Below are 26968 nucleotides of genomic sequence, written 5' to 3'. Positions count from 1 at the left end.
AATTCCTATTCATTCCTATGGGCCTCTTTGCCTATAGGAATGAATGGGAAGGTATTTGTTAATTGCGAATCGCAATTTGCGATTCACAATTGGGGAATATTAAGGAATTGCAAAAAATATTGCGATTCCTACCTACATGGCATTTTGCGATTTTCTTAATTGCGATTCCCTAAAAATCACTATTAAGGAACAGCAAACATGCATTTACCTACATCTAGCCCGTAGTGGTCTACCCAAGCTAAATTACTTCTCTAATGATCCAAAAACAAAAATGAAAATCTCTGGACAACAATTTTTTTACAGAGGTATATCGAGGGCCGGGATTATATGGGTTGTGGGCATCTGACTGCGCCAAGGATATTCAGAGCATTTTAATATTCATTACAAACTCTTGACTTTTATTTTAGTGATTAGACATCTTGTTGATTGGTGCCCTGGTTCTCACCACTTTTATATATATAAATAAATGGATAAACGTATACATGATTGGATCTTTCTTATTTCCAGACTTCTGCCATGTCTGATGATTACCTTATGCTCATATCTTTTTTTATTTCTCCTTTTTAGGCCTGAGACCTAGGTGGTGCCCAGACTTGTTAAAACTAGAGTGCAGAGAAGTGACTGGCGACACACTTTGAAATGTCGGCTCCAGGTAAGCACAAGAGCCAAATACCCCTCTGTGTCTCTGTAGGGACAGCTCCACTTGTGGGAGTCAAATAGTTTTAAAAAAAAATATACATCTCTACTCTCTTGCCTTTAAAAATGCCTGCCTCGCGGATGCAAAAAAATGATCACTTTTTAGATCATGCATACAGACACCTTTAGCTATTTGATAAGAGCCCATATCTTCGTACACCCAAACAGCACACAGATAAATACATATACACATACATACTGTGGTTTTGGACAGCTCCTTTCAGCCATTGGATCATCTAGCTTGTCACTGGATAATGAGGATGTCCTTCAGAGCTAGTATCAGCGGATGTGAACACCTCAAAAGTAGCCCGCATGTGCATTACCATTTTCTTTTTTTCATTTTTATATAATCTGTAGGGCCTCCACCCTCCCTCTCTGTGGGTGTGCCCACCACCATCTATGACCCTTCCACTCCGTTTTTTGTCTTATTGTGTGTATATATATATTTTTTTATTATTTCTAGCCCAGCATCTGCAAAGGTCTACCAAGCCACTGGGTTCATTTTATGTATTTGAGCACACTTTATTTTTTAGTTTACCATACACGCATATTGGATTGGCAAATAAACAAATAAATATTGCTGTTGTGTATCACGAGTATGCAACACAGGCACATGTATTTATCGCAACACTTATGCATCAGACATGGTGGCCATCTTGGAATGGTTATGCTTCCAGGATGGCCTCCATGTTCAACAGACATGCACATGCATGAGTGGCTGTATCGTGGTGGCCATTTTGGCAAATGTGTGACTTATTGACTTTTCCACTGCATTTTTCTCATGCTCTTATTTTGAATGTTTCTAGACCATTGGCTGTCCAGAAAATAATTAATACTGCACAGTTTTGTGAGAAAAAACTAGACTTCTTGTATGTGCTTGATAGATTTTGAGATGTGGGATTGGTGATGATACATGGCTCGGGATTGAGGCCTGCGAATGGAAGGCCTCCACTGGCCTTCTTTTTACTTCTAAAATAGCAATATTGAGGTCACATTGGTAGACTTTATAAGTTTCAAAAAGAAACCTAAGCCTTGCTGGAGATCAGGAAAGCTGGCCGGTGTCTCGCACTCTTTTTCTACTGAGCTCAGCTATGGTAGCAGGAATTTGTGAAGTGGTATAAACAGAGCCTCACCCCATAAGCTGAAATCAGTATGCACTCACAAAATTAGCATTATGCAATATATGATTATGCATCATACACTATTAATCTACAAACCATGTGTGTTAGAATGAATGTGAATAGTATAACCAGCTCAGCAATAATTATGCACATTTGGACAAGGGTCAGAGAAGCCCCCAACCTTATTTCATCGCATATCTTTAACATCTATGGGTAGAACATGCATAAGCTATAACCAGCCATCTAGCAGTATAGCTGCATTAGCTTATAAAAATATACCAGGTCATGAAAAGCCTCCATGCATAGCTTACTGTGCCATCAGATGATGCTTTGAAGCAGATGGCACTGTTGTATTAGCTTATCAAAATACACCACGTCATGAAAAGCCTCCCTGCATAGCTTACTGTGCCATCAGATGATGTCTTGAATCAGATACAAAATCGGTAGAGGTTACGCACTCCGCTGTTGATAATATGAATAAATTGTGGTGTGCACCAATGATATCACTCCCCGACAAAGGTGCGGTAATCAAAATACAGTCTGCGACACTTAGGGTAAGTGTCGACTCCCTGAGCACAACCGATTGAAACGTGTTTCCTGACGTTCTGAAAAATTATTGAATCAATAAAGTTCAACAAACAAGGACTTCCATCATCATGAAATTTATTCCATGTTTTCTCCACATGAAGTGATTCAATTCATATATATATTTCACTCTTTGACACAGCAAAAGATAGGTAGATTAGCCTGATATTAAACAAAGAGTTGCGTCGCCTCCACAAGGTGTAGTAAACTTGTTTCAACCTCTAGTTTTTCGGCATCGCCTAAGCAGGCTATTTAAAGGATTGATAGATTCTTAAGAGGCTTGCTGATGAAATGTTGAGAATTCGTAGTCTATGCTGGGTTTAGTAGATAGATATCCGTGATGAAATTTCATCACGGAAATACGTTCGGGTTAGATGACCGCCTCCACGCGCAACATCCTAAATACTAACGGCACCGCCCAAGTGCTCACATCCTCGGCACTCGTCAATATTGGTAAAACGCCTCGCTGTAGACCCAGAACAGTTCAGTTTTAAGTACTATGCTGTGATAATATCTATCCACTAAACCCAGCATAGACTACGAATTCTCAACATTTCATCAGCAAGCCTCTTAAGAATCTATCAATCCTTTAAATAGCCTGCGTAGGCGATGCCGAAAAACTAGAGGTTGAAACAAGTTTACTACACCTTGTGGAGGCGACGCAACTCTTTGTTTAATATCAGGCTAATCTACCTATCTTTCGCTGTGTCAAAGAGTGAAATATATATAAATATCAGTTCTATATAAGAAATAAATATCCGTTATATTAGAATTTCATCGTTTTTGGCACGTGAATCCTCTATTTTCCTAAAGATCTGAATAGAACTCTTAACTCCAGATAAACATCGTTACGACCAGTTGGTTTTAGCTGTAGAAAGTTGTACTTTGTCTTGAGAAAGGCGCTGGCCGCCGAAACGCGTCGACACACAACTTATTCCTCACTGTGAAAGGAATTATTAATGTTATTTTATTGTGATATTTACTTCTGAAGAATGTAATTTTAATTTTGTTCTCTGATACATGTAATTTTATTTGTTCTATAAAATAATAAATTGTTTAATAAAAACAAGTAATCATTTTGAAACTGTTCATTTTTAGTCTTTGTCCTGTAACCATTGTGTAGGCAACTTATGATCTCCGCCTAGGTTGTTTCTTTCACTGTGTTTTTCCCTGACCTAGGGGTACATTTTCATCTGTTCATACAGGGAACCCTTGTTTGATACAAGTCATGAAAAGCCTCCCTGCATGGCTTACTGTGCCATCAGATGAGGCCTTGAGGCATATACATAAACAAAGTGGAATCCACTTAGGTGATAGTGATCCCTAAAGTAATGGGGAACACACAGTGTTGTATAAATGCCCCTCACACACCAACAGGCCCCTTGGTGTCATGCTTCATCATCGGGGCCTTCGCACCCCTCTACGGGATGCGGCGTGCTACGACTCGCGAATACGCAGGAGCACTTGACGTGAACTATGTGTGGGGGTGTGTGTTTTATATGAGAATGTGAGTACGGATTATGGTATCAAACCACTGTATTAAAAGTCAACATGTTTCGGAGGTCAAAGCCCCCTTCTTCAGGACAAGGGTGTATGCACTTACCCTCCCCTTACTCACATGTAAAATGTAAAAGTAAGATCTTTTGTTCACTGTGTTCTGCTCCAATTGAGCAATAATTTGTGTTGGTATGCGTGTGTATGTGTGTGTAGTGTCTTCTTTTTTTCCTTTTTCTCTTCCCAGGATTCCAATTATTTTTTTGGTTTCACCTGATGTTTTTTCAGAGAAGAATTATCCTTCTCCCCTAAACCTGTGATATACTGTATGTTTATATATGGTTTTGTCTCCACAGGTTATTACGCCAACTGGGCGCAACGACACTCACTCTTATATATAACATTGTGAGGAACATTACACATTGTGGTAATTTTAATTTTTTCACTTTTACATTTTACATGTGAGTAAGGGGAGGGTAAGTGCATACACCCTTGTCCTGAAGAAGGGGGCTTTGACCTCCGAAACATGTTGACTTTTAATACAGTGGTTTGATACCATAATCCGTATCTTTTTATAACCACGCTCTGCACTTTTAATTTTACTAATACCAGCCGGGGATTTAATAAAGTTTTTCTTCCCACGTGCCAGGTATTTTTTAACCACTCACTTTTTCACCTCACCCCACTCACATTCTCATATAAAACACACACCCCCACACATAGTTCACGTCAAGTGCTCCTGCGTATTCGCGAGTCGTAGCACGCCGCATCCCGTAGAGGGGTGCGAAGGCCCCGATGATGAAGCATGACACCAAGGGGCCTGTTGGTGTGTGAGGGGCATTTATACAACACTGTGTGTTCCCCATTACTTTAGGGATCACTATCACCTAAGTGGATTCCACTTTGTTTATGTATATGACTCGGGAGACTGAATCCACTGACTCTCTCTCTCTCCCCCCTCCTGTTAGTATATGCCTTGAGGCATATGCAACTGGGTTCAAGGGCACAGACATGACGGTGACCTTAGAGCCCAGTGAATTCAGTCTAGCTATATATTACATAGTTTGAATTGCACAAGCTGAAAATCTCCCCGGAAGTCACCAGAATGATTCCCTTTTTGTTGATAGAGCAGGATGTGTGCTGTGCTTCTACTCTTTCCACCCAAGCCCCCTTACCACTGTTCGCATCTTGCATTTATAAGCTGTGCGGCTTCCAGTGCAAGTGGTCAGGAGTTATGAGCGAAGGACTGTTAGAGCTTTGTAATTGCTAGTGGGAGCTAAGGGCCTCATTACAAGCGTGCCAGCCCACGTATCACCAGACTTGCGGGGCGAAACAGTGGCGATCTTCTGACAGCTGTATTACGGCCAAGGCAGTCTGGCCACCCTGGGACCACCGCAACTGCCAGAGATTCCTGGCAGTGGCGTGGGGTCTTGAGGCCGCAATATGCTTGGCAGGGCAGCTATGGCCCACCAATCATATTACGAATATATTCACTGCCACACTTTTCATGGTGGGGCGACTGCCATGAAAAGTGTGGCAGTGAGGAAATGAAGGGGGCCGTGCAGGGCCCACTTTCACCTCCGCATCCTGGGGGGAATGGAGGGGGGCAAATGTTGTGCCCCCCGTGTGTATGCACCTCCATACCTGCACGACATGGATGCAGCAGTTTATGCTGTGCCGGTACTGCATTTGATATTCCAATTGCGACGCTTTGGGAACACCAAAGAACCACCCGCCAGACAGGAGAATACTTCTTACCTGGCGGGCGGTTCATCAACGGGTTTGGCGGTGCGGGAACAGGGCACGCACGCACCTTCAAACTCGTAATGAGGCACTTAGAGCCTAAAGTCACATGGTGGCATCTATATGTCCCTACCTTTTGCTACATTCACGTTGCATCTCTTCATTTCTATTTAACCAGCACAGCCCGGGATACACTCAGGCATGGGGAGTTCAAAAACATGAAACATGGCTGGACGGTGGCCCAGGGAGAAAGGAGGTGGCTTGATATGAAAAGGGCACATTGTGATCCTTTTCCAAATAGACCTCATGTTTTTAATGCTCATTTCCTTGTTCCCAGATTATGGAAAGCATGGGAAAACCATGACTTATAAACACCCCCCACTGTCGTACAGTCCACTGCCTTGCATTCCTCCCCCCCCCCCTTTCCCCAGCATGTAAGGAACCCCAGTTTGCACAGAGCCCCATCTGGTAAAGCTCAGTTGCCATGTATCCCCCCCCCCCCCCCCCCCCAGCATGTAGGCATCATTGCAATACCAGTTTGTGCAGAGTGGGAAACCACCATTACATTGCATGTGTTACAACAACTGCATTGTTACATCGCAGTACATTACAACGCAAGTCGTTACATGGACTTGCTCCAGGGGGCGCGCTAACATAAGGAATAATATATTAACTATTCCAACACTTTCCCTACTGTTGCGCACACTAGAGTTGGAATAGTAAATTATACTATTCCTAAGTCCAGCTACTGGAGGATGCTGAAGCCAAAACTTCCTATTTGGCTTTTGACTTATTAAGGCCGTGGGTCATCAAAAATATTTTGAGAGGTCTTCTCGCCCTCAACTTATTGAGGCAGGCTTCATCATTTGACGACTTCTCACACCAAGGTAGGAGCATCAAATCTACTTAGAGGTGTACTCAGTGATATTCTTTATATAGCGAGTACCTCTGGTATGATTTAAAAACACTAAAAGTTGGTCTTAGGATGAAGTACAATGAGCCATTAGGCCTGAAAGAATTCTATAGTTACAAAAAATCTTATAACTGCCAACTTGTTTCGACCACTAAACCTCACTAGGTCTCTGGTCTTCTTCATGGTAAAAGAATTCCAAGCTATGGTATCCAGTCCAACCACTCAAATAAGATAAATAATAAAACGCTAGCAGTCCCTCTACTGGATCAGCAAACCCTGGTCATACTAAACTACAGGCTTCATGGTATATTGTGGAGGGGACATGGCCTCCATAGTCACACATTTGTCAGAAGGATGGCACCACATTCATACCTGGCGGGACCCCATCCACGGCCCACACTTTGCCATGAATCCCGTAGTTTGTAATGACCAGGGTTTGCTGATCCAATAGATGGACTGCTAGAGTTGTATTATTAGTAACCTATACCCTAAAAAAAAAATCAGTGAATGCTAAAACCCAACCACTGCCCCTATACACTTCAATCACTAAACCCTAAATCAACTCCGGTTTCTCTGGTGGCAACCATGAGCTCCGTGATCGCTAAGAGCTTACGCAGAGGTCTGCACTTATAACGTTGTTTATTCTGCAGTTTACGCCAACGCCCCATTAAAGGGCATGGATGACAACCCACCAAGCTACAATGCCATACAGCCTCCAGGGCCAGGACCAATGAACATCCCTCTTCAACTTCAAGGGCTCCCGCTAGCGCAGCAGACGGCCATCATGCCCTACGTAGCACAGATTCCAGGAGTGCCCCCGGGGCTGGAATACCTGACACAGGTAAGGCTTACATCTACCAATCCTTCATTAGATTCTCGTTTCTGGAAGATGATCCCTCTTCCCTTGTACGACTGTACACTATCTCCGCTCATGTATTTCCTCTGTTGTACCTCTGTTATTGCTCTATAGTATCTCTAGCTTCTATTGTCTTTTTTATATTTATATCATATTTATCGCATTCATTCTATCTCTTATCTCCATGGTATCTCTCTGCCATGTGTATTTGTTATAGCTCTACAGTATCTATTTTTTCTGTTGTCTTTTATTATTTTTACCTAGTTTCTAACTCATTTATTCTGTTTCTGTTATATTACTGTGGCATATCTCTACCATGCATTTCTGTTACAGCTCAACAGCATAAATTGCTTCTGAGGCATGTTTGTTATATTTTTACACCACCCATCTCATTCATTCAATCTCTTATATCTGTTATATCTCCATAGTCCCTGTCGGAGATAAGGCAAAGATACTCTCATGTCTACTGAAGTCTGCCCAAGTTTCTTCAGCAGACTGGTGTTGCCTAATACTACTGTGGAAGGTTACAGCATTTGCTCCTCCATAGAAGCAAGCATCTAACGCTGAGCTTTCCCCAGTTTGCATCACATTTTATAGGTTTCTTCTGACCTTTGCTTCAAGTGAGAGTCCATGGGACCAGACCCGAAACTCCGATTATCAGGTGCCTGGCTCTCCCCTGAGAAGAACAAGAAGAACCCTGAGAAAGGTAGCAGAAAGGTTACCTTACAAACGCTGAGCCAGTCCTTTATCAATCCTCGCCTTGCAGAGCGAGGCTGAAATGTCAGGAGTGAGAGAACAGAACAGACTATGTTAACAAGGGCAGAATACAAGAAACTGCATGGCAGTAGATGAAACAACATAGGGTCAGATATTAAATACCTAGTTACGCAATTTTCTTGCAATGCCCCAGTTTCGAGCTCTTAAGTTGTATCTCTAAACTGTATTTTTTGTGATATCTCTACTGTTAAGTATCAGTTGTAATTTTTGTACATCTTTGATATGAATATTGCATCTTTTTATAAATTTGATTTTTTTTATGGAGTTTTGTATAGCGGGAACTAGACCCGAAACATCGGGTATCAGAGCGCTTTACATGAGCACCAGTTTCGTTACAGATGGATAGATACATTCATTTTTGTTAGGCGCGGCATCTCATATCTCAACTATTAAGTATCAACTCTTGTAACTCTGTATTGAATATTGTATCTCTGTTATGTCTCTACTGTTAAGTATTGACTGTTGTAACTCTGTAACATCCCAACTGAATATTGTAACTCTTTTTTTTATGTATGTACAATACAAAGCTCTGCAGAAGCACAGATAGTAAGCTGCTACACTGTGAACCCTGCTTCCTCTGATCTTTCCGAATTCTTTTTCAAGTTTCTAAATTTGGCCAGTCCTTTTCCTCACCCTTGTGGCTACGAATCCTGATAAGGGTTTAAATGCGGTCCACTATCTTTCCTTAGAGGACTGAATCATGTTTTGATTTACCCCATCCTAGGCATCTGTCTGTCCCTACCTTTTGCTTCATTCATGTTGCATCTCTTCATTTCTATTTAAGTAGCACAGCCCGGGATACACTTCGGCATGGGGAGTTCAAAAGCATGAAACATGTCTGGACGGTGGCCCAGGGAGAAAGGAGGTGGCTTGATATGAAAAGGGCACATTGTGATCCTTTTCCAAATAGACCATGTTTTCAATGCTCATTTCCTTGTCCCCAGATTATGGAAAGCATGGGAAAACCATGGCTTATAAACACCCCCCACTGTCGTATAGTCCACTGCCTTGAATTCCTCCCCCCCCATCTCCCCAGCATGTTAGGAACCCCAGCCGCACCAGTTTGCACAGAGCTCCATCAGGTAAAGCTCAGTTGCCCTGTATTCATCCCTCACCCCAGCATGTAAGGCATCATTGCCGCACCAGTTTGCACAGAGCTCCATCAGGTAAAGCTCAGTTGCCATGTATTCATCCCTCACCCCAGCATGTAAGGCATCATTGCCACACCAGTTTGCACAGAGCCCTATCAGGTAAAGCTCAGTTGCCATGTATTCATCCCTCACCCCAGCATGTAAGGCATCATTGCCACACCAGTTTGCACAGAGCTCCATCAGGTAAAGCTCAGTTGCCATGTATTCATCCCTCACCCCAGCATGTAAGGCATCATTGCCACACCAGTTTGCACAGAGCCCTATCAGGTAAAGCTCAGTTGCCATGTATTCATCCCTCACCCCAGCATGTAAGGCATCATTGCCACACCAGTTTGCACAGAGCTCCATCAGGTAAAGCTCAGTTGCCATGTATTCATCCCTCACCCCAGCATGTAAGGCATCATTGCCACACCAGTTTGCACAGAGCTCCATCAGGTAAAGCTCAGTTGCCATGTATTCATCCCTCACCCCAGCATGTAAGGCATCATTGCCACACCAGTTTGCACAGAGCTCCATCAGGTAAAGCTCAGTTGCCATGTATTCATCCCTCACCCCAGCATGTAAGGCATCATTGCCACACCAGTTTGCACAGAGCCCTATCAGGTAAAGCTCAGTTGCCATGTATTCATCCCCCACCCCAGCATGTAAGGCATCATTGCCACACCAGTTTGCACAGAACCCTATCAGGTAAAGCTCAGTTGCCATGTATTCATCCCCCACCCCAGCATGTAAGGCATCATTGCCACACCAGTTCGTGCAGAGTGGGAAACCACCATTACATTGCATGTGTTACAACGACCGCATTGTTACATCGCAGTACATTACAATGCAAGTCGTTACATGGACTTGCTCTAGGGGGCGCGCTAACATAAGGAATAGTATAATAATTCCAGCTACTGGATGATGCTGAAGCCAAAACTTCCTATTTGGGTTTTGACTTATTAAGGCCGTGGGTCATCAAAAGATTTTTGAGAGGTCATCTCGCCCTCAACTTATTGAGGCATGCTTCATCATTTGACGACCTCTCACACCAAGTTAGGAGCATCAAATCTACTTAGAGGTGTACTCCATTATATTCTTTATATAGCGAGTACCTCTGGTATGATTTAAAAATACTAAAAGTTGGTCTTAGGATGAAGTACAATGAGCCATTAGGCCTGAAAGAATTCTATAGTTACAAAAAATCTTATAATTGCCAACTTGTTTCGACCGCTAAACCTCACTAGGTCTCTGGTCTTCTTCATGGTAAAAGAATTCCAAGCTATGGTATCCAGTCGAACCACGCAAATAAGATAAATATTAAAACACTAGCAGTCCCTCTACTGGATCAGCAAACCCTGGTCATACTAGACTACAGGCTTCATGGTAAATTGTGGAGGGGACACGGCGTCCATAGTCACACATTTGTCAGAAGGATGGCACCACATTCACACCCGGCGGGACCCCATCCACGGCCCACACTTTGCCATGAAGCCCGTAGTTTGGAATGACCAGGGTTTGCTGATCCAATAGATGGACTGATAGAGTTGTATTATTAGTAACCAATACCCTAAAAAAATAAAACATCAGTGAATGCTAAAACCCAACCACTGCCCCTATACACTTCAATCACTGAACCCTAAATACCCCTAATTACCACTGTACACTGCCAATCCCTTCCCGCTGTGCACTACCCATCACTGATACCTAAAAACACCCAATTACCCCTAGTCCCCACCCATCCCTGAGCCTTAAAACCCCTTACTACCCCTATGCCCCCCCAACCACCCATCTCAGACACATTGTAAATGTAATGCGCTGTATCTTAACTCACTGTAACTTACCTCATTACAGTGGTAAATGCAGTGTTGTAACTTTGCTGTAGTGGTAATTCTTTGTGGTGGATGTGGTGCTGTGGTATAACCTAGGTACTGCTCCATCAGGATGCTTCTAGTGGTCCTACTAACCTCAGCCTCTACCTTTTCATTCACACGTTCCTCCATCACGGCTCATATTATTTCACCTACTTTATGCTGTGAAGCCCAGGATGAAAGGGGGGAGAGCAGGGCCTGCTGGGAGATTTTTAGTACTAAATGAGATAGGCTGCAGCCCCCTCTTCTCCCTAAAATTCCACACTTCGTATTATTTAACCAAGTGGCGCAGATTTTAAAATTATTCACATAGGCTACATTTACTTTAGGATTAAAACTGATGGTCTGATGGGCTCCAAAGACTTACCTTGGAACAACCTCACTTTGCAGACCATGACTTTTTTAAAAGAGCTAGTGTTTCATAAAGTGAGGAGGGGGATAGAATCTCACAAGCCGGTCATGTGGGACGCGTGTGTGGGGATGAGCATGTGATGTCTTTCCCTCGTCTCCATTGGTCTTGTTGAACCATTTAGAATGTTTATATTTTTTAGATATTTTAATTAGAGATGTAGAAAAACGTCCAAAAACAAGGTGGAACAATGGTTTCCACAAGCTGCATTAACTCCTCATCCCACAATCAAATACATTATGTGTTTTGCTTCTGGTTTTGAACATGTATGTATATTGTAAATCTCCTCTCTTGGCGGTGATGAGGGCTCACACTTGGATTCTAATTCGTAGTAGGTGCTTTCAATCGGATTACCAATCCCTAGGGTATCGGCGAGACCGAGGTATCACATGTTGATCATCATGACTGATCTGCTGCGGTGGTTCATAGCATTGTGGCAGACAGCCATGGCACCACAGTGTCCTTGAGGAAATCAAGGGCATCATTTGCATAATGTGATGGTAATTCCTGGACATGTGAAGCAGAATCTGTCAGTGTGATACATTTGTACTAGGAAAATCACAAGCTGACATGTGGAGACCAGGCTTGAAAACCAATTTGTTTGGTAAAAACTGAGTTCTTCCAAAAGGACAAACAATTTTGTGATTGTGTTAACCCAATATGAATTGTACATATTTGATAGAAAAACATGTACCCAATATGAATTGTACATATTTGATAGAAAAACATGTATTTTGAGAAATAACCATGCTGATGTTTGAAAATAAAATGGTGAGAAATCCAGCGTAATTGAAGCTGTTCTTTTAATGATAATTCAAACAGAGTTAAGGAGATTTATAGCTGTATTTCCTCTGTGCCGCTGGGCTCTTTCTGGCGTGGCTGTATTCGTTAGTTGTGTGGAGACATTTTATGCTGATTAAGTTTTCGTGCCATTGTTATTAGTAACCTAGATGTATGCTCTGGGGTGGTTGGTGTTCGACAACAATATCAAGTTTTAAATATTGTTCAGCCAAAGTATTGTATTCTGAATAGTGACTACCACAGTATCCTGTAGATAATTATTTATAGGCAAGTTTTATGTATCTTCAAGGTCCATAGATGTTGATTTAAGAATAGTAAATCTATCCTTAAGTATGTAAACATACTTTCCTGATTTGTATTAGTCATGTTTCTAGTTATATTTTGTCATGACTATATGTTGTCACTCAGTAGTGTGACATACATCTGACTGGTCACTACTATTTGTCCTGCAAGGGATGGTCACTATTGTTATTGTATTTGATGTGATCACTCATGTGCTCTTCTTGGCATACCATGTTCTTACATTGTTCCCTGTTATACCTGCGGAAGGGCCATCGCCATCAATTGAAATTGTTAATAGGTAGATGAACTAATGCAGTGTTTTTTCTGTTTTTACTTTCAGATCGACCAAGTTGTGATTCAAGAAAAATGTAAGGCTTGATTTATGGTTTCCTTTTGCTCTTACCAATGATCATTGAGAGCATGTCTCACAAGGAATAGATAAAGGCAGAGTCAATACAGTGTAGGACAGTCCGCTCATGATTAATAATTACATAATGACTACTTACAGACCACCGATGTAAAAAGAGATCTTTCACCCAGCCCTCCAATATTAGTTGTTTATTGGCGTGAATAGTTTTGCTTTTACTCTGATGGATGAAGTTGACAATTAAAATATATATACATATTTTTGTCTCTGCTCTGGTTGATGATGACGATGACTAGGATATGGCTCTTATTGTCTAAGCCCTGGTTGAGGGTTGACCAGATGAATATGATATAATGTTCTGTTGCTCTAATGTTTGATGAATATGAATAAGATTTGTTTATTTTTGTCACTGTCCTGATGAATGAGAACTATTGATAAGTCTTCGGTATTGTTGTTTGTCCTAGTTGAGGGCAGTAATGAGTAAGACTTGGGTATTTTTGTAGTAAGATTTGAATACGGTGGTCTCTGCATTTGATGATGATGAAGAATAAGACTGATTCTGGGTGATAACGACAATGACTTCGACCTGGATATTGCCGTGTATGCCCTGGTACCTGATAGGTATGAAAAATACTTAGATACTTAGATATGATTGTCTATCTTGTGATTTATGATGACTATTAGTGCTAGTGGGTTATGTTTGTAGTTTCACTGCTTGAACAGGACCATGAACATAATTTATATAAAGATATTCCTTGCCCTGGTGAAGTTGGCAACCAATAAGACTTGATGAAAGCAAGGATGTGTACCAAGAAAGCATATCCAGTCCAGTATCATTCTTGAAGAACTTCTATATTCCAAATTCATGCACAATAAATGAACAACCAGCCAACGTGTTTCATTCCCAAGATACATTCATGGAACTTCATCAGGGCTGTAATGAATCGTATAGAAAACATAAATGACAAACAGTCATAAATATTAACAGAAACTGATACAACATTATCACAATATCATAACGATGACTATGAACTGAAATAAATAAGAGACACATAGGACACACAGTAAACACAACGGAGGATAACACATTAAAAATGGCTTAATAGAACCACATGTTTTGGACATTGGTAAGAATCCATGTCTGCAAAAAGAAACAGATGCCTAATTTTAATATCAAAGAAAAAGTTAACTGTAAAAATTCACACTTAAACCAATGTGACTGTATCATTATTTTCACCCAAGTTGCTTAGGATTTCACCTCTGAGTCCATAAGATTAGATACTTTGCCATAAACAACAGGATAGAAATGACGTGTGCAATAACGAAAAGTTAAAGCTATTAAATTGTAGCTCCAATAGATCCCAGCAGAATTGAATAATGAAAGCAAGAGTGAACAGGGTCAAAGTAGGGTACAGGGGAATCTGCAGGAGCCACGTGTTAGAAATGTATAGCTAAATAATGTGATATCTAAGTAAATAAAAATGTGATTATAGTTATTTAGATGTTAATCTTAATTCTCACCTCTCTATTAGAGAGAAGGCTAATAACGTCATGAATGACCACCACGATTCAGTAGCAACCTTCAGTGACATATATAGATTGTCCAATCTTCAAAAATGTATTTTCAGAGTCACCAAGGAGAATGTCTCTCCTTTCACTTAATTTTAAATTGATAAGCGACGGAAATTCACTTATGGGTTTAGCTGTTACTGGTAAATAACATGAACCGTCACTAAGTTGGCGATTTATCTCATCCATATAATCTGCTTTATTGATTATAGCCACAATACTGCCTTTATCCGCTTTTCTGATTACAATGCTGCCATCACTATGAAGCCTGCCTAAGGCCCGCCTCTCACCAGCTGACCGGTTGGAACAAGGTTGACTGACAAATCTAGTTGGGGACTCAAGTTTATATAAATCCTATGTTACCTTTTTGTGGAAAATGCCAATATTCTGATGGTAAGAGTTCATGGGAATAAATTTAGACTTGGGCCGAGCCACCAGTCAATGTTGAGATTCTCCACAATATTTGAGTCTTACAATATTCATTCCTAGGTAGAGACCCCATATTTACCCCATTTGGGATAGTCACGTATGTTAAGTTTTCTTTGCTCTTCTCATCATGCCGTCCCTGTCTACTTGACCATTTTTTGCATTGCCTTTTGTACCTCCTTCCACTATCCTGGTCTTGGATGTTGCTTTTTTCATTGTCTGCTGCTGATTCTCAGTATTGCCAATTCCTTTTGAAATGAGGATGTTTCCAAAACTAAGTGGATCTCAGTCACATTGCTGCTTGAAGCAACACTACTCTTTGAAGAGATAGAGATGCTGCTTGCTGAGCGAGTGTCATCTGTCTCATCCCTCCCTCCCTCTCTTTCTGTCTTCTGGGATCTGAACTGTGTCCTATTTTTTGGCAAATGTGTAGATGTGGCCTTCCTACAATCTCTATAATCACACATTATTTTCCTCATCTTCTTATCTTTAAGGTATTGCTGGTGGCTCTCAATTACCCTTTTTTAAAAAAAATATCATTGTTTTTTCAACTAAATCCAAGGCTTCAATCTCCCTTTCAACCACCTCAATCTCTGACAACAGCGTTGCCCCTTTATCCATTGCATGCCTGAGTATTTGCATCATGATAAGTGAGGCACCTTCGAGACTGGCCTCCCACCCCTTCAGTAAGTCTTCGCTCAGATCCTCAAAGGTTGGAAAAATCTAAATACGTAAACCTCTGGGAGTTTTCTTGTTATCAATATACTGCTGTAGAGTGATCCCATCCCACCACCGTGCTAGCTCTTGTTTCTTTAATCGTTCCAACTTCAAAAAGAGGGTACGTAACCCCAAATGTCCCTGTGCACCTTGTAACCCAGGTTTTAGCCCTTTTTTCTTGCATACCTAACAGAGTACATTGAACTGCACTCCCTTCAAGTGTTTCTATATGTTTTCAAACTAGGTGTCAGACATCCGGCCTGGGATTTCCCAATTATTATAATGTTACTACTGAATCGTGATGGTCATTCATGGCGTATTAGCCTACTCTAATATAGAGGTGAGAATTAAGATTTTCATCTAAATAACTATTATCACATCTTTTTTATTAATTTAGATATCACATTATTAAGCTATAAGTTTCTAACGTGCGACTCCTGCTGCTTCCCTTCTACCCCCTTTGACCCTGTTCACTCTTGCTTTCACTATTCTGTTCTGATGTGATCAATTGCAGCTATATTTTAATAGCTTTAACTTTTCGTTATTGGACACGCCATTTCTATGCTATTTATGGTAAAGTGTCAAATCTTATTGGCTCTGAGGTGAAATCCTCAGAAATTTGGGTGAAAAGGATGATACAGTCAAATTGGTTTAAGTGTTAATTTTTGTAATTAACTTTTTCTTGGATATTAAAATTAGGCATCTGTTTCTTTTTTGAAAACTTGGGTTCTTACCAATGTCCAAAATCTGTGGTTCTATTAAGTCATTTTTAATGTGTTATCCTCTGTTGTGTTTACTGTGTGCCTTATGTGCCTTTTAATTATTTCAGTTCATAGTCATGGTTACGTTATTGCAATAATGTTGTATTAGTTTATATTATTATTATTATTTATGACTGTTTATCATTGATGCTTTTTATGTGATTCCATTACAGCCCTGACAAAGTTCCATGAATGTATCTTGGGAACGAAACACATTGGCTGGTTGTTCATTTATTGTGCATGAATTTGGAATTTCTTCAAGAATTATACTGGACTGGATATGCTTTCTTGGTCTACCTCCTTGCTTTCATCAAGTTTGGAATCACTGGAACTTGAGGGCGACAAATGCGGATGATTAGTGCACAGGTCTAAAACATATCTCGGAAACTAAATGAAGTGCAACCTGGCTAGTCCATCTCCTCTTTCAGTCTTGGTTTTCAACCAATATGACTTAGTTGTTTTTACCTTTCCCTTTTGGTTAATGAGGAGAATGCACAAGACTTGAATATCTTTGTCCATGCATTGGTAGTTGGTGGTGAATAAGATAAATTGTCCTCCTATTCTGGTCCATGATACTTTTTGAATACATAATGATTATGAAAGACTTTGAAATGAATGTCCATCTTGTGATTAATGACAATGATGAATATAGCTGGGTCGTCTTTGTCTTTGCTCCAGTTAAAGATGTCTATAAACAAGATTTGTATAAAGTTATCTTTGCCCTGGTTGCTAATGATGGTGATGAATAAGACCTGGTTTCTGGGTGTTAATGACAATGACTTGGATATTGTTTCCTCTGTCCTGGTACATGATGAGTATGAACAAGACATGAATATGGTAGCCTCTTCTGAAGTTACTGATGGTGATGAATAGGACTGGGCTGTCTTGGTCTTTGCTCCACTTAAAGATGTCTTCAACCCAGATTTGCATAAAGTTGTCTTTGTCTTAGATGACCATGAATAAGACTTGGGTGTTTTTCCTCTTCTTGGCATGATAATGATTAAAACTTAAATATTTGTTTCTACATGGGTGGGTGTAGAGAAATAAGATCCATTCATTGTGATCTTGCCCTGATACACGATGACTACAAGTTATTTATTGTTCTTCCTGCTAGGCTAATGGGGGCTATAAATAAGTCTTTGAATTTTATTGATGACAACGATTAAAGATACTGCAATAATGGTCATGATTGAGGATTACAAATACGACTTGAATACTGCTGTCTCTGTCTTTACATATGACTATCGCAAATGGACTGACATACTGGTGTCTGCCTTTGTTGGGGAAAACCATTTAAAAAGAGTTGGTTCGTTTTGTTTGTATTTTGTCTTTACTCCAGTTGATGATGATTACAAACAAGACATACTCAATTTACTCTACCAGGATTGCTGGTGACAATGAATACAATGTTCTTAATGTGGTCTCTGGCATGGTTGATGACCCCAATCAACTAGACCATTGTTTTCTCATCAATGTTTGAAGACAAAGATAAGTCAGCTTTAGATTTGTTTTGTCTCTGCCCTACTTAATGGCTAGTATTGATAAGACTTTGATATTCTTGTCTTTCTCCTGGCCAATCACCACAATAAATCCTGGAATTTGATGTCTCTGCCCTGGATGATGACAAATATTTTGATATTGTTGTCTCCGTCCTAGCTGAACATGACTTTCTATATGATTTGGATACAGTCACCTTTTTCCTGGTCGATGACAAAGATCATATCTGAACATCATTGCCTCTGTCCTTGATAATGATGACCATGGACTAGATCCATTAATGGGGAAAAAGACCACACTGGTTCATCAAGTGTATGTGTTTGTTAACAAATATTTAGCTGGTGGGAATTCTGTGTGTGATGATGACTTTTAAACATGCAGGAATGGTATTCTAGAAGATGGTGTTATTGGGATGTGATCAAATAATGTTTTTTAAGTTTCCAGTACGCAAAGATGGGGACGGAGTTATGAAATTCTAAACACCTTGAACCAGAGGATATTTTTTGCCAAGCAGGAAGTCAAATGCTGTTGTCCGCTCTACAACCTCCATGTCCTAGACAACAATAACAAAGAAGTGATTCAATTCTTGCTGAACTGCCAGTGCTCCTGCTGCACTAGCGAGGTAAGGTCCTTGCAATTCCAGAGCTGACAATATTTGGAGCTGTAGTTTTCTACTGCTTAGGCCTCTCACCCAAAGTAGTCAAATAGATGGATTCAAGTGAATGAAGACAGCAACTTTGTGTTCTATGAAAAGTTGCGTCTGGTCAGGTTCACATTCTACTATTACCATGTCATCTTTTCATTTTTCAAACAGAGGTATTCACGGGTGTGAAAACGTGATACTTCTGAACCTGTATCCTCATTGAATACTCTGCTACCTCATAAGAGTACTGCACCATGTGCCCCTCCTAGCCTGGACATAGATCCCCTATTGATTGAGGTCTCAACACTCTGAAATGTGATCTTCTGATGACACTTCTTACAGCCATATAACTAGAAATTGTTTTGAGTGCACACTCTTGGTTACTGACACGTTGTATATTGCAGTTGGAGATCCATTGCCCACCTGGCAACATCATTGGATACAGCGTTTGGAACTACAGCAACTTTGTAACCATCCTCAACATCCAAAATGAGGCCAAACAGACCGCCCTCGTGACAGTGGGCCCTGACTTCAAAACCAGCATCTTCGGCGACGTAGTCTTTGAGGTAAAGAAGTAGAAGGGGAAGTTTCAGATTAAAGAGAATGGATGAAAAGAAGAAAAATGGGAGTAAAGAAGAGAGGACATACGGAATTAGGGAGGCAAGGACAGCTTAAAGCAGAGAAAATGGAAAGAAGGATGGAACGAGCAAGAGAGGTATGATGTAGAAAATACTAAGGAAGCATGGAAAGTTCAATGTGAAGAGATTAGAAGAAAGTGTAGAAATATGAGAATGAAGGTCAACTGCAGTGATAGAAATGAGGAAAGGAGAACCAATAGCTTAAATGGACTAGGAAGCAGAGTGAAAAAAGGGAAGAATGATAGAAAAGGGATGAAAGTTGAGAGGAACCGAAGGGAATAACAGATGAAATATGGACATAGGTTGACGCGAGAAGCAGGGAATGAGAAGTATGAAAAAATAGAGGGAAAAACATAGGAAGGAAGTAATGAAGCTGGTAGACCCCAGTAACTAATATGTAGCACCATACTCACCCTTTAAAAACAACACATATTTACTGTGATGCTGCGGCAGTAACAGGAGCTTAGCTCTTACTCTCTTGATGTATCAGGACCAAGAAAAGCTCTGAATATGAATGTGATGACCAATGAACAGACATCCATACCTTCCATTCACTGTTTGTTTTTCTCGTGATACTAGAGTGCCTCTGCTCTGTCTTTTAAGTCCTTCTTAGTACCACCTAGTTATAAAAGTAGCTCTATTGAATTGGGTAAATATTTCAGGAGCCTCGAATCCTTCCAGTGCTGTTCGTGAAAGAGAACCCAGGTACATTTTTAAATCGATATGTTTTTCTAATTACATGAAAGAAACCTTTTCCAGCAGCCTAAGGACCGCTCTTCATTTACATTCTCTAAACAAATCCCAAGTACCTCACACTTCTGCGTTCAGTAAAGTAGACTATCATTCCAAGATGACAACCCGGGAATCTGTGACTCTGGCTGACCCTAGCGTGTACCTTGTCCAAAGCTTTTATTGTATTTGCATTTTCATACAAAACCAGTCTAAGTTTAGTACCCAAAAGACGCATGGAGTTCTAGATGACCCAGCAGTGAGGTTGAGAAGATAAGTGAATTAACTGAAGAGGACAGAAGGTAAGTAACACTTCTTTATTGAGACTTGTAGATAAACATCTCCAATTGCCAGTCCCACAGGTCACAGTCTGACAGGACACCAACTTTCTTAATTGCCTCTCTGAGAATTTCATGGAAGAGGAAAAGTGGAGGAAAGGGATGGAAGAAAATGGGAGAGACTAAGTGAGCATACAACACATCTCCCTCCCTTAAAGGAGAACAGAGGGAAGAAAGAGGCTGGGAGAGGAAGGAGAAATAGGTGGGGAGGGAGGTAGGGAGAGAAGGAGAGAGAGAGAGTCACAAGTGAACCTTGACCTTCTGGTAGGTCGCTACCCCCTCCGCTGCAGCGCCACCATCTCCTGTGCCAGCCTTGCCTGCTCCTCCCTGCTTGCTGCTGTCTGTGTCCCTGATCGCCACCTCCACTGCCGCATTCCCCCTGAGTGCCTGCGCCTTAACCCTTCTCTCCTGTACCCCGTCTGCCTGTGCCCCTGTCTCCCCGTGTGCCCGTGTGACTGCCAGCCTCCCTGCAGCCTCTCCGAACGGGCCTGCCTGCTTCTGAGCTCGCTCTCCCCTTACTGTTTCCTCCCGTTTTCCCCTGTCGTTTTTCTCCCTTCCCGCCGCTGCCCTCCAGGCGGCCCGCCCCCGTGCCCATTCGCTGCCACCTTCCCGCCTCCCAGCTGACCCGCCCTCCCCACCTGCCCCTTATATGGCGGCCGCGTGCCGAAGGCACGCCTAATGCAAGCCCGTCTGCGCCCGTCAGGGCCTGGACCGCGCCCAGTGCCAGAACCCCTGGTCCCTGCACCAGAGACGAAGCAAGACTCCGCTACGACGCCAACACCCTCATCGCACTCAACCTAGGACGGCCCTCCAACTGCTACAAAGCCACCCCCAAGGGCACCCACGGCCCTTTCACCTGCCAAAACTGCACCTTCACCTGCACCAATGACACCAAAGCCCCGACAGCAACGGGATCCGACTGACTACAATGCATCCTGCTCAACACCCGCTCCACACGTAAACACGCCGTCGAGCTCTGGGACCTACTCACCACCACAGCACCAGACGTCGCCTTCCTGACCGAGACCTGGCTGAATGAAACCTCCGCCCTTGACATCGCAATGGCCATTCCCGACGGGTACAAGATCTCCCGAAGAGACCGCGCCAACGGAGTCGGTGGAGGAATTGCCATCATACACAAGAACACCATCAAGGTCTCCACGAACACCGACAACACCCTCACCACCGCCGAACACATGCACATCAAGATCCACTCAGACCCCAAGATCACCCTCAGAGGCACCCTCATCTACAGACCGCCGGGCCCACGCCCCCAATTCGGTAACTCCATCGCAGACTTCATCAGCACGCACGTACTGACCTCCACCAACTACATCCTGCTCGGCGACCTGAACTTCCATCTGGAAAACATCAACGACAGCAACTCCTCCACCCTGGTCGACAACCTCGCCACCCTCGGACTGAAACAGATCGTCATAACTCCGACCCACATCGCAGGCCACAGGCTCGATGCCATCTTCTCCTCCAGCCCCCACGTCACCTTCGGCCACAACTCGGAGCTCACCTGGACTGACCACCACTGCATCCACTTCACCTTCCAGAAACCCGTCACCCACCACCGCACCCCACAGATCCCCCGCCATCGCTGGGGCAAAGTAACCAAGAACCTGCTGGAAGCTCCCCTCGCAATCGACCCTCGGACCAGCCCCACCGACCCAGAGGAGGGGGCCAGCACCCTCAGACTCTGGATGGAAAATTGCGCCAACATCGCAGCACCTTTACTACTACCCGCCGACAGAGACACCAACCAGAGAGCCAGCTGGTTCACTCCGGAGCTCCTGGCCTCCAAGCGCACCTGCCGGAAATTCAAAAACATCTGGCTCAGCGACAGAACACCCGCCAACCACGCAGCCCACAAAGACGCCATCCGCAACCATCACCACCTCATCAGAACAACCAAAAGAGCCTCATTCACAGACCGCCTCAACAACAACGCTCACAACAGCAAAGAGCTCTTCAACATCGTGAAAGAATTCTCCAATCCCAGCTCCTGCACCAACGACATCCCGCCATCGCAAGCTCTGTGCGACACCCTAGCCACCTTCTTCCACCACAAGATCACTGACATCCACAACAGCTTCAACACTCAGATCAATCCAATGCACCCCACCACGTCAAGCACACCCAACCCCACCGATCACGACCTTCTGACCACATGGACCAACGTGAGCACCGAAGACATTATCAAGACCATGAGCACCATCCACTTAGGCCCCCCTTCGAACCCTCTCACCCACCACATCGCCAACAAAGCCAAAAACCACATTGCACCCCACCTGCACAACATCATCAACCTCTCCTTCGAAACCGCCACTTTCCCTGAGAGCTGGAAGCACGCCGAGATCAACGCCCTCCTGAACAAACCCAAGGCGGACCCGAGCGACCTCAAGAACCTCCGGCCCATCTCCCTGCTTCCGTTCCCAGCAAAAGTCATTGAAAAGACCGTCAACACCCAGCTCACCCGCTACCTAGAAGACAACAACATCTTGGACCCCTCCCAGTCTGGCTTTCGCAGCAACCACCGCCTTCATCCCCGCCACAGACGACATCAGAGTCCTCCTCGACAACGGCGAGACAGCAGCCCTCATTCTCCTGGACCTCTCCGCCGCTTTCGACACCGTCTGCCACCACACTCTCCGCACATGCCTCTACGACGCAGGGATCCGAGACAAAGCCATGGACTGGACCACCTCCTTCCTCACTGACAGAACCCAGAGAGTCCTCCTCCCCTGTTCCAATCCGGAACCACCAAAACCATCTGCGGCGTCCCTCAGGGATCTTCCCTCAGCCCGACGCTGTTCAACGTCTACATTGGCCTCCTCGCCCGTATCGCCAGACTACACGACCTCAACATAATCTCCTACGCCGACAACACCCAGCTGATCCTCTCCCTCACCAAGGACCCCCTCATCGCCAAATCCAACCTGCACCAGGGGATGAACGCCGTCGCCTACTGGATGGAGGCAAGCCGTCTCAAGCTGAACTCGGACAAGACGGAGATCCTCATCCTTGGGCCCAACCCATCGGCGTGGGACGATTCCTGGTGGCCTCCTTCCCTAGGAACCCCCCCCCCCCGACACCGACCAACCATGCACGCAACCAAGGGATCATCCTCGACTCCACTCTCCGCATGACCAACAAAGCCAACGCAGTCTCCTCCTCATGCTTCCGCACCCTCCGTTTGCTCCGCAAAATCTACAGATGGATCGCAACGAACACTCGGAAAACAGTCACCCACGACCTCATCAGCAGTCGACTCGACTACAGAAACGCCCTCTACGCCGGAGCCCCGGCCAACCTCATCAGCAGACTCCAAAGAATCCAGAACGCCTCCGCACGCCTGGTCCTAGACATCCCTCACAGAGACCACATCACCCCCCACCTGAGAGACCTGCATTGACTCCCCATCGACATAAGAATCATCTTCAAACTCATGATCCACGCACACAAAGCACTCCACAAGACCGGCCCAGCCTACCTCAACAGCAGACTCTCCTTCTACGCACCCAACAGGAAACTCCGCTCCGCCGACCTTTCCCTGGCTGCCGTCCCACACATCCACAGAACCACCTCCGGGGGCAGATCCTTCTCCCACTGCGCCGCCAAGACCTGGAACGCCCTCCCCCTCCACCTACGACAGACTACAGACCTCTCGACATTCAGAAGCCTGCTCAAGACCTGGCTCTTCGACCACTGACTGCAGCCCCCCCCCCCCTAACCTCCCCAGCGCCTTGAGACCCTGGCAGGTAGGTAGCGCGCTTTACAAATTACTTGATTGATTGAAGGGAACAGAAAGCACAAAAGAAATATAAGCAAAAGCTAGCAATCCAGAAACCATTGCAACTAGGTCATTACGAAAGCTTTCTGCCACCTTGGGGGACACACAGTTCTGCAGACCCTTTTCTAAAGACCAGTACCACACTTACTTCCCACCAGTTCCTCCTTCCCCTCACAGAGAATCAGATTTGGGGGGCATTCACTAATTCAATCCATGCTCCACATTTTACTATTTTCCAGAACGACTACATTGTTAGTGACATGCTTTTATCTTTTCTGATTCATAGACTTTGTCACCCTTGCTGCTTGTCACCTGGGACTTCCTTATAAGAACCCACTGCCCTGTTCTCCAGGCTTTGCTTCTGGTGCCCCACTTCCTGTCGTGTCTTTGTATACCTTTTGTTGTCTCACCACCCTTTCTCCTACTTCCTCTGGGTCAAAGGTAATCATCTTGTTCTTGAACAACCAACTGGGAGAAAGCTTGGATCCTGCCTTTAGCCCCCTCAACATTTCAAATGGAGACATTCCAGTGGTGGCATTGGGGGTAGGGTGGTAAGAGCATAACATGTCTCACAGTGCTCTCTATGGGTTTCCCTGAGGTCAGAGGTAACTGAATAGACTTTTTCAGCATTCTATTAGCCCTTTCAACTTTGTCATTGGCCTTGGGGCAATACAAAGCCATACGCACATCAGTTGGAAAGATCTTTTAGAAAGTCTCATTTCTTTAGACACGAATTGGACCCCATTGTCCGTGATGAGAGTATCAGGGATACCCTCCCTGGAGAATACCTCCCCTAAGAAATCAGTGAGGGTCTTAATATTGACAATGCTGACAAATTTGGGTGATGTCCACTGTGAGAAATAGTCAATAAGGTACTTGCCCTGGGGGCCCATGGCCGGAAGAGGTCCCGCAATGTCCAGCCCCAATTTGTTCCACAGAATATAGCTACTTCTATGGGGATGAGGGGGCAACGCCTGAGACATTTAGTTTTGTCACCAAGACTACATGCCAGACAGTCTCTAACCTTTTCTTCCATGCGGTGATCCATGAGGGGGAACCAGTAATCAGATCGGAGTTTAGCCTTACAGAGACTCCTCCCCAAATGCCCCTCATGAGCCAAATCAAATATCTGGTCCCTCAGGCCTTCAGGTGGGACAATTTTACCGGACTTCAACACAAAATCCTCTTTAATGGATTATTCATCCCTTACATTCCAGAAGCACTGTAGTTCCTCTGGTAGATCCCTGCATCTGTGAGGCCTTCCATTGGCCATAAACACCTTAACGGCCTTGAGAATCTTGTTCTGTACTTGACTCCCACTGACTCTGTTTCACTGCTGGTACTCTAACCTCCAAAATGGCATCCTCCATGACCTCACAACCCTCCTCCTTGGCCACGGGGCCCTAAACAAGTAATCTGCAGCACTGTTGTTGCTGCCCAGCACATATGTTATTCCGAAATTGAAGGTTTGGAGCCCCAGGACCCACTTGGCTATGCTGGGCGTGGTGTTGACCATTTCTTTTTCTTTTTTTGCAAACAGATAGTAAGGGTTAATGATCAGTTCTTAGCTCAAACGGTAAACCCTACAAGTAACATTTAAAGTGGGTGATGGCCCAGTAACATGCCAGTCCCTCCTTCTCTACTGTTGAGTAATTGGCTTAATCACCAGAAAGTGTCCTGGAGGCAAATGCTACAATTCTCTCTTGGTTGGCTATTCTTTGCAACAGGGTGGCTCCTATACCCTTGTTGCTGGCATCTGTGATAAGAAATGTTTCCCTTTCTACACTGAAACTACCAATGTGGGGTGCATTAGCAATAGAACTATTTATCCCCTCAAACGCAGCATCATGCTCCCTCTCCCATTCAAACACTGATCCTTTCTTAAATAAGTTCATGAGTGGTTGGGTGAGGACAGACAAATTCTTTATGTACTTGGCCATATATTCAGCCAGTCCCAAGAAGGACTTTATCTCGTCTTTGGATGTGGGTTTGGGGGCTCTGCGTACCGCTTCAACCAAATCTGCTCTGGCTTATATTCCCTCCTCTGAAATGACCTAAATAGTCCACTGAAGTTACCCCCAGCTTTCACTTGCTTTCCTTGGTAGTAAAACCGGTTTCCTTTAATTTGCTCAAAAGATTTCTAAGATTGTAATTGTGCTCACTTTCACTGGACCCATATATAAGTATATCATCTTGAAAGCATAAGGTATTAACACACACTCTCAATATGTTCTCCATTAATCTTTGGAATGCAGAGGCAGCTGTTGAAAGTCCTATTGGCATTCTCAATAATGTTAAGTTGCCAAACGGAGTGGTGAATGCAGTCAACATTTGGGAGTCTGGATGTTAAGTGATCTGGTGGTATGCCAATGATAAGTCCAAGATACTTAAGTACTTAGCGCCCTGTATGGTACACAGCATCTCATGTGTCCTCGGTAAGGGATGCCTGTCCACCCAGATATTGGTGTTGAGGTCCCTTAAGTCTACACATATACGCTTTTTTTTCTATTGTCCTTGGTGGTAAGAACAATGGGTGCCAACCACTCTGAGCTCTCAATTTTCTTTATCATCTCTTGTTGTTACAGTTTGTACAACTCAGCCTTTAAAGGTTCTTTCATAAGGAGGGGAACGGATCTGATTTTGTGAACCGCAGGGACAGCTCCCTCTTTGAGGGTGATCTGATGAACATATTTGTTTAATCTTCCCAACTGCTCGGTAAATACATCCGGGAATTCCTTGGTGGTGATGCCGTCTACCTCTGGTGGTTCAACTAGTAGCACTTGATGAATGTTTTTGGGATCGAGAG

The 26968-nt window shown here is 43.6% G+C and overlaps 1 protein-coding gene across 3 annotated transcripts in view; it reads left to right on the top strand.

Annotated features, from left to right (window-relative positions):
* Nucleotides 1-26968, top strand: part of LOC147678714 (phospholipid scramblase 1-like) — an 87535-nt gene that overhangs the window by 41527 nt on the left and 19040 nt on the right. For 2 of the 3 annotated variants that reach the window (XM_086946170.1, XM_086946168.1), the window contains exons 2-6: nt 568-652; nt 7203-7393; nt 13019-13046; nt 18453-18637; nt 19063-19224. In XM_086946170.1, the coding sequence (XP_086802296.1) occupies nt 640-652; nt 7203-7393; nt 13019-13046; nt 18453-18637; nt 19063-19224 (579 nt within the window). In that variant the 5' untranslated portion in view covers nt 568-639. The remainder of the gene's footprint in view (nt 1-567; nt 653-7202; nt 7394-13018; nt 13047-18452; nt 18638-19062; nt 19225-26968) is intronic. The other variant, XM_086946169.1, reaches the window with a different exon arrangement.

Source organism: Lissotriton vulgaris, chromosome 12 (assembly GCF_964263255.1).
Source record: "Lissotriton vulgaris chromosome 12, aLisVul1.2, whole genome shotgun sequence".
Lineage (NCBI taxonomy): Eukaryota > Metazoa > Chordata > Amphibia > Caudata > Salamandridae > Lissotriton > Lissotriton vulgaris.
The sequence above is the reverse complement of the archived record's forward strand: the minus strand, read 5'-3'. Positions and strand labels throughout refer to the sequence as shown.